This window comes from Nematolebias whitei, chromosome 15 (genome assembly GCF_014905685.2).
Source record: "Nematolebias whitei isolate Nwh7 chromosome 15, NemWhi1, whole genome shotgun sequence".
NCBI lineage: Eukaryota > Metazoa > Chordata > Actinopteri > Cyprinodontiformes > Rivulidae > Nematolebias > Nematolebias whitei.
The window spans coordinates 31,831,955-31,844,255 of record NC_056512.1 but is presented as its reverse complement, the minus strand read 5'-3'; the positions used below and the strand labels follow the sequence as shown (position 1 = coordinate 31,844,255).

At 38.7% G+C, this 12,301-nt stretch overlaps 1 protein-coding gene across 1 annotated transcript in view; it reads left to right on the top strand.

Annotated features, from left to right (window-relative positions):
* Positions 1-9,943: 9,943 nt before the first annotated feature.
* The window catches only part of coro7 (coronin 7), a 116,294-nt gene continuing 113,936 nt past the window's right edge, over positions 9,944-12,301 (top strand). The window contains exon 1 of the mRNA XM_037688550.1: positions 9,944-9,990. Coding sequence (XP_037544478.1) covers positions 9,946-9,990 — 45 coding nt within the window. The 5' untranslated portion in view covers positions 9,944-9,945. The remainder of the gene's footprint in view (positions 9,991-12,301) is intronic.

Sequence of the window (12,301 nt, the reverse complement as noted above, 5' to 3'; positions counted from 1 at the left end):
ATATATATATATATATATATATATATATATATATATACTGTATATATTATATAGTTCATATCTTAGATCTTATTACTGTTTTTCTTTTACATTTTATACTTTTATTGGATGTACCTGGGACCCTGTGTACACAATTTTGTTCCACCACATGTACCATGTGTGACGTGAAACCTTGACCTATATCTTAGGCCAACAGGACATATTATAATATCTTCTTTTAGTGACTAATCTATGAACTTAAAATAATTTCCCCGTTCTGATCTATCAGCATAAAAAATTGTAAAACTCCGTGCATAAATTGTTAAACCTTTTACGGCTTCAAAATCAGCTGAGTCTGCTGCATTACAAACATGCCCGAAGGAAAACAATTCCACCCATGGGCAAGGTCTATTTCCTGCATAGAAGAGAGGATTTAGAGAGAAGAAGACACTGTTCATAAGAGTCTTGTTATTTGCAGGTGAAGCTGTGGCGTTTGTGTGATCCAGAGCAGGAGCAGACCGGCAGTCCGGAGCTGACGCTCCACCCAGGACAGGGCAGGGTGGAACTTGTGCACTTTCACCCCACCTCCTCTGGCTTGCTGGCTGTCGGCACCATTAAGTCTCCATTGATTTGGGACACCAGTCGGCAAGATGCACCTTTGGCAGGTAAACTGGGAACTCTTCTGTTCACAGTTAAAGTTGTGTCATATATCACAAAATGTTGGTGTTGTTGTTGCATTGTGTCCTTACATGTAACATTTCAGTCTCTGTCAGTAAATCTTCAGCTTACATTGTGCAACGTTTTGTTTCTGTGTGTTACGTAAAATTATATTTGGGCTGGAGTGAAGCATAGTTTTGTTTTTGTTTTTTGTTAAAGAACTTCTGACAGATGCTCCCTACATTTTACAGCTCTGCGGCTCTGTCTAAGTGCTGGAGCAGCAGAGGTAATGTTTTGATTTGCATTCTTGGGATCCCAGTCTCCTCCGACTGGCCTCAGGATGATTGAGTCACTGTCCTCGACCCCCCCCCCCCCACACCTCCCCACCCCCTCACCTATCATATTGTGCACCTCCTTCAGCACCATCTCACGACAGCTGGCCTGGCTGCTGCTGCTCACTGCTAAATCAGCTGCATCCCCCCACGACATCGTCCATCACCTTCATATTTTAGTTTTAGAAAATAAATGATCAAGGCTTAAAGTTTGTCACCAAGAAAGGGTGTGTTAGGATTCTTCTTGTTTTTCATCTTCTTGTTTTTAAGAGCACCCTTGTTTTTTTAAATTTATTTATTTTTCATTTGGTGTCGCAGAGAAACTGAACTCCACACAAGCTGTGCTATGCTCGCCTATTCAGTTGTCTGAGCATCATACTTACAATTTCAATATGTCCAAACTGGAACTTTTTTCATTTAAATCACATGTTTTCTGTCATAGTTCTGCTTCATTATGGCTTCATCTGTCCTCATTGTCCTGTTATAACCTTGGTGTGTTTCCATCTTGTCTGTTCATGTGCTGTCACTCTGCGTTTACTGTGTGGGTCATCATACTTTGTGAACTGTTTCAACTGATTTCCACATTATTTTGCCCTTTCCTAACCTAAATAATTTCTAAACAGTTTTTAAAAGTGATAATTTGTGTGTCTGCAGCAATGGAGCAGCACAGTGATCAGCTGCAGAGTTTGAGCTGGAAACAGGACGGATCCCTGCTTGCATCCTCCTGCAAGGTGAGACCATCATCTGCACCACTCTGGTCAGGCGTGAATGCTGCAGTTGCACTTTCTGACCACTAGGTGTCGCCACTACTTCACTTTGACGCTCTGCTCTGCGGGGAGTATTTAATCAAAATGTCTGCAAGGTGATGCTTGTAAAAAAGGGTGGGGATCCCATAAAGCATAAGATTTGGAATTAGTGTGCAATCATTTCAAAAGGAAAACTTGGATAGTACTCCCATGTAAAAGATTTAATTACCTGTTTGTTTTTTTATGTAATCATGTTGCCAAACATGTTGTTAGAGGCCCTGAAGGGAAATTCCTCCCCAGCTTGGAAACATTACTCTCTAGGTAATTGGGGAATTATTAATGGAAACAGGCTCCATGTGAAGGTTTAATATTTTACAACCATTAATTTTTCTCATCTCTGTGACCTTTGAATTCCTCATTCCCAGCATGCATCCCTTTACGGCCGCCCTGATCCCACATAGTTTTGGTGGTGAAGCTTCTCAGGATTTGACAACCAACACCTCTTTTACTCATGCAGTGGTTATGTTTTGCACGGGGAAAAGAAGACAGAGACATTTTCTTTTTATTGCTCTATAGGGAAAATGCATCTTTATGGCAACTGGTTTTCCATCAGATTGTGCAGTTTTAGGCGTCTAAATAGGAAGAGGTGGGGTTGGGGGGGGGGGGGGGAGAATAGAAGTTTTAAGGGAAATTTAAAAGTAGTTTCATAGGAACAGCCAGTTTTTTATTTTATTTAAAAAAAAAAAAATTATCAGTGGAAGTTAATATAACTTTTTTTTTTTTAATGGCGTGCTACCAAACAAAGAGGATGGAGGATTATATTTTGTGAATGTGTCTGTTTCCAAAACATCTTATGAACCTATGGACGGATTCAAAGGAAACTGCAGTAAATATTACTTTCAGCTTGATTCAACATGGCTGCCACAGCCAAATGGCCTTTAAAATACACAAAAAGGCTATAACTCTGTCACTTTTACAGATTTTTGTCCTCAAACGTGGTTGGTAGTTGCTGAGACCCCCATCTGTTCTTTAGACAAGGCATGATGAGCTTACTCAAGCTGGCAACCAAATAACCTTTGACACAAAAATGTTCCACATTCACCTTCTTAATCGGCATGATTGTTGGTTCAGTCCCCCTTGTTTGTCTGTGTCTGACCAGCAACAAATTATTCCAGTCATCTCAGGCTTCATCCAAATCGTGACATCCTTGACAGCGTAATCGTCCTAATCAGAGCTACCAACCTGCCATCAGCTGCAACGGAGCCTGAAAGAACAAGACACCCGAGAAGAAAAGTGTGTGTTCGGGCTGGGGGAGGATGGGTTGTCTGGCCTCCAACGTCTCAGCCCAGTTGGTATCTGGTGTCATTTAACTAAAAAGGCCGCTTTCACTTTTTCCAATCCAAGTTATTAAAGCAAATAGAGCCTGCCAACATGTGGGTCCAATCCCCCGGCTCCTCTGTAGGGTAAACATTGGGGCGCAGGGCTTGGCTGGGGGAAGATGAAGGGGAGACCACCTCCCCAAAGAGCAGTAGTCATGACAGGCCTCATTTGGGCCTGGAACAAAGTATATTTATGACACACTTGGAGAGAAAAAAGTGGCATTCAGTTAAGAGGACCGAAATCCACAGAGGGAGTGAGCAGAGATGAAGTGGAGCGTTAGTTTCCGTTATGAGCAAGAATGGTGCTCTCTTCAGCATGTAGGTGTTATTGCATCTGAGGCGCTCTTTGCACAACCCCAATTCTTACACAGTTTGCGCATGGTGTAAAAATGTAAATTAACAGAATGCAACGATTAGCAAATTTCATAAATCAATATTTCATTTACAGTGAAATATATATATATATATATATATATATATATATATATATATATATATATTTATTTTTATTTTCGTCTTTTGGCTGGGGTCTTCTTGTTTCGGGCAACTGTGGCTGAGTGGTTAGAGCAGTCGTCCTACAATGGGAGAGTTGGGATGTTCAATTCCACCAGCAGTCACATGCCGAAGTGTCCATGGGCAAGTCACTGAACCCCTCATCGCCTCCGATGTGTGTCCCATCAGTGTATGAATGCGATTTAAAGCACTTATAAGCTTTGTATAGATCAGGGTCTGCAACCTCATGATCAAAAGAGCCATTTATGCCCCTTTGTTCACTAAATTAAGTGTCTGGAGCTACAACGATCTGATACAACTGTGATCATCTACTGGTGGCCCGTGGACCAATTTAAGTTTCTTGGAGGGGGCTTTTCTGGCCAATAGAGGTAACTTTTTAAAACAAAAACTATGAAAATTTTTTTTAACATTTGATATTTGTACATTTTAAGACAAAAGAAAAGACCAGATGGTTGTAAAGAAAGAACAGGAAAATATAGATTTTAACAATTTTGTAAAATTTTAAACAATGAACTATGCAGGTCTATGATTTTATTTTGGAAAAATTAAGTATCCTGCTTTTAAGAGATAAAGCATAAAGTGAGTACCGTATGCTTTACGCTTTGTATTGCTCTACTATTCACATATTTGCGAAAATAAAAAAAATATATGGCAGGAAGACTGTTAAAATGACCCTTTTTTATTTTAGTATAACAATCAACAAAATTCAGTTTTATGTTAGTTTTGCTCAAAGCTTGAAAGAGCCACTGTAGATGGACCAAATAACCACTTGTGGCTCCAGAGCCGCAGGTTGCAGGTAGAGATTTAGTAGAGTGCTGTATGAATGGGTAAATGAGGACGCAGTTTGTAGTGTAAAGCGCTTTGAGTATCTTGATAAGATAAAAAGATGCTATATAAGTACAGTCCATTTGCCACGTAGAGGTCACCACTGCGAGCAAACTCCTGAATGCAATTCCTGGTGCAACTACAGAACATGAGCTACTGCAGCCCACATGTGTGGAGCAGAGAGATGCCATCTAAGGTGCAAAATGGTGCAAATACAAAATAAAAAGGTAAATTTGTATTTTATGGCAGCAACATATCTCAAAAAGTTGGGACAGAGCAACAAACAGTTGTAAAAATAAGTGGTACCAATAGATAACGCCTGGAAGAGCATTTTGCAACTAGTTAGGTTAGTTGTCAGGAAGAGGACCGGTATCAAAGAAACATTTTAAATAGCTTGATTCGCTCAGAAGTAAAGATGGGCAGAGGTTCACCAGTCTGTGAAAAGCTGCCTAAAAATAGTGATTCAACAGAAAACTGGGAAGACTTTGAATTTGTCATCATCTGCTGTTAACATCAAAACACAACAATAAACGATTTCAAGACTCTGAAGAAATCTCTGAGCTCAAAGGACAAAGTTATGGTCAGGATTGATCTTTGTGTCCTCTGTGATGTAGTTTAATAGTTTAACAGCTCATATGTTTAATTGCAAATTAAATGTGTGTTTGAGACATTCATGTCATTGCAGTCTGTTGTTATTTACATTTTACACAACATTCCAACTTTTTCAGAGTTTTGGTTGTCTTTTGAAAGTAATGGAGGTCCACACCATCCAGTAGTTTCCAGTGTGACACATCCTTGATGAAGATGCTGCAGTCTCACGCTGCCATTCGTGTCAGGGCTTTGACATTAGTAACCATGGGTGACTGGGAACAGCAGCCCTGGCAGCGCTGTGTGTTTGATGAGCGCAGCGAGTGAACATTCCCAGCGTCTGTGTGTGTTTGCGTACATCATGTGAAAGTTTCGCGCAGCAGACGTGCGGTGAAAACTCATTAACAGCAGCTTGAGAACGAGGCTCCGCCTCTTTGATTAAACAGCTGCTGCCTAAAGCACACACACAAACACACACACACGCACACATCCGTACGCGTTACCCAGGGCCTCCCATCTGTGCGTTTATGAGTTTAGGTGTTGTGTGTTTCTTATATGTGTTATTTTTATCAGCTAAAGAGGCTATTTGTCTGGTTGAGTTTGTGCATATTTGCGGTTGCTTGACGGACACATCTGTACCTGAATAGCCCCTCATTTGTGTGTTTGCACAGCCAGATAGTTTCCTTCTTCTTGTGTTGTTTGCACTGTCATCCTCCTAAGTTGAATCAAAGGCATCTGAGCTACTTTTTGATTCTGGGAGACATTTCAGTTCTTTGTGAAAGTTGCTCCCATAAAATGAATACATCTTCAAGAATCAAAAAAGAAGACTTGCATTTGATTCAACTTTCTGGGATTATTAGGTCGTGATAATCAAATTACAGCATTTTGATGATACACAGCGGCTTTTTCCTCACTTGCTCTTGTGCAAGGCGGACACATTTTCTTCCCTCTCCCGTCCTCCTCCTGCTGTTTTGCTCTCCGTCTTGTGTATCGGAGCTCCTACTTACACATCGTCCGAAACAAAAAACTCCTGTCATAGATCTGGTCAGCTGGACTTTCAACGCAATCAATAAAACATTTTCAACAAAGCAACAGAGCTCTGGAGAGCCCTCATGCCCCGCTGAGATGCACGCGGCAGGATACATCATGGATCTCTGGGGAATTTGGGAGCTGATGTGCCTTTTCGAATTGTTTCTGGAGAATGCCGAAGATGTTTATATAATTGCATTTTTCACCATATTTCTCGTTCCACAATTTTTGTGCTATTTAAAAAAATCATAAATCAAAACGTTCAGCTCGTTCAGGAAAAGGGTGCTATTTTTGGTGTTGGTGCAACTTTAGCTTTTTGAAACGTTTAGCCTTTTCTGCCATTTTTTTTTCCTCATAGAAAATTAATTGAGCTCATTTTACATCCTTCAAATCTTTAGGTCTGTTTACAACCTTTTACTGCTCCTTATACATTTTGTTGTTGTTTTGCTTCTTTCAGCTTCCTTGTGCAAATTTAAACTTATTTTTCCAGCTACTTTAGCTAATTTCAGCTGTTCTTTCAGCTGGTTTTTGCTCCTTTCAGGATCGTTTTGCTAACTACAACATTTTTGTGCTTCTAACTTCTTTCTGCTCATTTCTGCTTATTTCAACCTAATTCAGCAAACATGTGTTCTCTCTGCTTTCTTCTGCTTACTTAGGCTTTTTTTTTTTATTTCAGCATGTTTTTTGAGCAAATTTCAGCTGTTTTTCAGCAAGTTCTTCTGCAAAAGTATTCACACTGCATTTTTGCAGGAAGTGCAATTTCTCTGATTTATGTTGCTTTCTCTTTAAGACTGAGTGAGTAGCTGATTAAATTAAAGCCACAGTTTGGATCTTTTGAAATGTGCTACTGTGGAAAGGTTATAAACAGATAATATCTGACTTGTTATAGCTGGTTCTTTGAATGGCCTCAGATTGGAGAATAAAATTTGGATATTAGATGAGACAGATTTGAGAAGCTAACAGCTAATCTGAGCAGAAGTCTGTATTAAGTGCATTGCTGCTGCCTTAAAACAACTCCGATTTAAAACTATTTTTTAAACCTTTACATTGTCATGGATTTTACATTACATGGTTATTATTATGAATTATGTGGTTTATTTCAAGTGCAATAGCAGCAGCAGTTAGCTGTAGCACTTGCCTGGGACACTTCCAGCAGGAATATCATGATTTTTCTGCTGTAATAACTGTTTAATGTTAAAGTGGCATTGTAAGTGTATATGAAATAGTCTTTGCATACATTTCCAAGACTTGATTTTAGGATGGCTGTAATCCACTTTGGGTTTGGTCTCATAGACCCACCAATTCAGTTAAACATGCTTTCTTCAAACCAAGGTTGTTCAAAATGCTATCCTCAACGGGTAAGATAATTACTGTTCACAACCTTTTTACAAAACCTTCCTTCAAGAAACTGAACTATCCTTTCAAGTAGCTTTGTACTATTAGAGGTTGGGTGGTTTTATTTGACTATTATTTCTGATGCATTTGTTTTTTCATTAAAATGAAACAAAACTGACAATTGTTTTTTTTTTTTTTTACAATTTGATCTATATGTGAAAATAATAGTTTGTATTTAGGATTATTATTCTCTCAGAATATATTTGTAGGGAATATTCAAGGATTGTGGAAAATATTTTGTCAAAAAAAAAAAGACTTTGTATGACAGTTTCTCCATATTAAAAATTGTTTTCGTTTTTTTCAATTAGACGTCTTCCAAAGCCGGACAAAACCAAATGAGTAGTCAGTACACTTTATGGTTTCAGACCGTTTTTAAACAGGTGGGCTCTTGCCTAAAGGTCACAAGGAGGAGATGTGTTTGTGTGTTTGCTCCTCCTCTGTGGCCTTGGGTTTAGTCACAAAGGTCTGAAGATGTAGCTGTGGGGCATCGTATTCGTGGGTGGGCCAGCCTCTCAAAGTCAAGATGGAAAGCCAAATAAAAGAGCACTTCATTTTAAACTCGTGTTTGCTATTCGTGTCAAAAACCACAAATAGATGTCTTTAGTGATTGTTTAGAGGATCAGAATGAAGATCGGCTCAGATCAGCAGGCTGCTTCTGTCGTGTCAGACATGTGAGGGTTGGAAAAAAATATTCCCTGCGAATAACTGTCATGATTTTTATTATTTTACCGAGTCAGATTCTGCCTTCTGATTCTTTCTGACGTGTACATATTAAATCTGTTTACGGTTTAGTTTAAGTACCTTTAATTATTACCTGCTATCGGCTCCATGTGTCAGACTGCTGCTGGCACCACAGTCACACAGCAGTATTGAGTGACACGGCTGCAGACACTCGTCCTGCACAGCCTGATCCCATTAGGTGCCGTTTCCTTCCAATCACACGGGAGCCTCTCTGATTGGCTGCTTTGATTGATGCCGAATGTGCGTTTTGGTGGGCCAGGGTCAAGGCGAGCGAGGCCGTGAAGAGGTCACTGGATTTCATTTGCCTACGATGAATCGGTGGGATCTCTGATAAATGAGGAACCTTTGCTGTGTTTTTATCTGAAATACAAACGTGAAGGGGCTCCGTTAATTATTTCAAGACGTGTCTTTAGTATTTCGGTTGTCCATTCAGCGTTGGTGAAAATAACGCAGCTAACTGAGAAGCCTGTAATTCCTTCCACATTTACTTTGAAGGAACTTGAAAATCCTAAAGTTGCAGGTGCTCCCTGACCTCCTTTGTGACAAACCTCTTATTGCTCAGCTGCTCTCAGATGTTACTGCTACTTAACTTCAGTTGCCGTTTACAAAAATGTTACTGAAAATAAAGCTGATCCTAAAACAGTTCTCATTCTGAACTTAAGGCATTTGAGTTTCGATTGTTCCTATAATTCTTCTTAGTAAAAGTATTCTTCATGTGTAACATTAGACATCTACTGATAAGGTTAAAGAAACATCTCACCTACTATAAATCAGCCAAATCCGTTTTTATCAGTTGGCTAAATTACTTTTTATTAAAAAAAAATTTAAAAAAAATGACGACTTGGGAATCCCTTCAAAAATACTTGTTTTTCATCAGTGATTTTCATCTAAGTAAAGCCACACTAATATTTATAGCCCACTGTCAAAAGGCAACAATGTTTTTACCTGTGTCTGTGTGTTTTTGTACCTGTCTGTTAGCGAAATAGCTCATGAACCTCTGGACAGGTTTCAATGAAATTTGCTGGATATACATCTGCAACTGACCAACTTCTGGATGGAGCATAATTCAATATGGCTGCCACAGCCAACTGACCTTTAAAACACATAAAAAGGTTATAAGTCAGTCAGTTTTACAGATATTGCTATAATATTTGATGTGGTAGTAGCTGAGACTGATCCTCAATGTTTGTTAGTAGCATTGATTGTGCAAGATCTTTATTAAAAGCTTAGTCATCAACTGTTTGGAGTCAACTCTTACTTTCTGTTACCAAAATATCTCATGAACCACTGCATGGATTTTATTGAAACTTTTTATTGAATTTTATTTCATTGAAACTTATTTTACTGAAACTTTTATGAAATATTCATAGAATATATATATATATATATATATATATATATATACACACACACACACAACTAATTAAATTTTAGAGTAAATCTAATTCAAGATGGCCACCACAGCTAATCAACTCTAGCCAGCACAAGAACTGTTTATGTAACAGAGGCTGAGCTAAAATCGGACCTGGTAGTAGCTGAAAGTCATTTGCAACCTACATTTTGACAAAAAAAATAGAAAACAGATTATTGATTAAACCAGAAACATAATTTAACAGCAATTAAATACTAATTTAAAATGTTAAAAAATCATTAATATTTTTCTCATATTGATCTTGCTGTTGTTCACATTAGCATCATAGCTGATTATTTCAACCCCTTCCTCATGTTCAAACTTTTTTTTTTGGATTCATCTAGGACAAGATGTTGCGAGTGTTTGATCCCAGAGCGCAGCTGACACCTGTTCAGGTAAGTCTTCTTCTTGTTAAAAAAACTACCAGTCTTCCAAAACAACAGGCAGCTGCTCAGCGGGGGGTTTGAACGCACCAGACCCATTAAATTATGATTTTAGATTTTCATTGTTTGGTTTACAGTAAAAGACGTCACTTTGTGTCTTAATTTCATAAAGAAATACTAGTATGGGTAAAATGAGCTCTTTGAGTATTTTCTTTGAGCGCAGTTTCTTTTTCCACGCTACATTTAGTAAACATGTTGACAGTATCCTCACCACTGACCACTCAGTGACTCATCCTGCATTGATTTATGAATGCACGTGGTGCAGTCCCTGCTTCCCACGGTACCCATCCCAGTCAAATATCCAGTGGACTGCTCCTTCTTTTTTGTCTCTAATGTAAATTTCACAGCAGTGGCCACCACTTCTGAGCCTATAGGACTCCATCTTAACTGGCAGCTGGAAGTGGAGTAGTCGGGCGTTTGAGTGTTGAGAAAAGAAGAAGAGGAGGTGTACTGAATGCCATGAGAGGCATTAGAGAGCAAATATTCTCACACATTTTAGACGTGGACCTCCCAGCGTGTTTTAATTACAGCGATGCTCAGCCTGCCTCATGGGCTCCCTGGTTTGTAAAGATGAAGAATCCTAGAAAAACACGACATGCCACAGCATATTAAAAATCACATCACTGAAATACCTGGAAGGCACTTCAGCTCGTATGACAACGACTGTGTGTTCGTGCACTGTGTACATGTGTCAACTCCTTTATGCGTTTACAGTACGGGCTCAGCCATGCATTCTGTGTTTGAAACTTTGGGAGATCGCGCTGAAAGACGTGCTGACGTTTCTGAATTAAAGAGCGCTCTGTTCTCTGATCGTCGCCAAAGCTGTTCAAGTCCCTTTACCACTCTGAATAACAAATGACCTGGAGTAATTCAAAACAAATTTACCTGAAGAGGCATGTAAATCACAAAGATTGTCTTCAGCAGTGACTTTGGGTACTGGTGGCAAGGATGCTCTGTTAGAATTTCATGCAGTTTTGTCTAAATCTTTGCCATTTTTTAATTTTAATACACAGATGACAGCAGAGAACAAATGCATGCTTGAATGGAAACAGGGATATTTTGAGCAGTTCACAAGTTTTTACCACTATTTCATTAAAGTAAATGGAGTTAAACTAGAAATCCTGATTTTCATTCTCAAAACAAAACCACTGACAGTTCTCATTATTTCTAAACGAGGAAACAAAAGTTACCACAACACCGGATGTGTAACGAGAGTTTAAAGAGCATCCACAAATGACAACATCCAGTTTTGATGATCAGTAACAATAATAATATTGATTGGAGCATCAGCTGTTTGTCATTTATGTCTCTTTTTGTGCCATTTCAACAGTTAAATGTGAAACGAGTTTGGAGAACTTTTATTGTTACGTTACTTTGTAGGCATTTTTCCACCTCAGCATATGACTTATTTTAGATTAAGATTAGGCTGCAGTGAGCTGTCTACTTTTCTGCAACCCAAGAAAAGATGTGTGTGATTCAACAACAGTTTATTAAGGAATTATTGATCCTGGGAGACAAATTATGTTTACCTTTCCAACTGAACTGTATCAATAAACAGTGATAAGTCTCTGTAACAGAATTATGTCCAATAGAAAATACTACTACAATGTCTTATACTAAAAAATATTTGCAAATCATTAAATTGAAGAATTGATATTCCTATCATGTTTTTTTATATATATATATTTTAACACATGGTGCTTACTGGGCTTTGTCCAAAAAAAAAGAGCTTGTTATGTAATGTTTTTATTTTTATTTTTTGCTTAAACTCTTTTGTACATATCTTTCCTTGTGTTATTTTTAATGCTTTTATGTTTTTATTTTTTATAGGTAGTCGATATCAGATATTATCTATTTAAAAAAACGGTTGTGAGAAAGATTGCTTTAACTTGTTGGATTACCAGAAAACTGACGGACCACTGAGCAAGTGAACAAGTTTGTTATTTTGTAGTTCTCCTGGGCGGTACGGTGGCTCAGTTGGTAGAGCTGTTGCCTCTCAGAGATAATGTCGCCCGATCAAATCCCAGCTGGGGGCCTTTCTGGGTGGAGTTTGCATGTTCTCTCTATGCATGTGTGGGTTTTCTCTTTGTACTCGAGATCAAAAACATGCATGTTAGGCTGATTGGTAACTCTAAATTGTCCCTAGGTGTGAGTGAGAGAGTTAAATGTTGTCTCGTTTGTCTCTATGTCCCTGTGATGGACTTGTGTCCTGTCCAGGGTGTCCTCCGCCTCTTGCACAGTGATAACTGGATATAGGCATCAG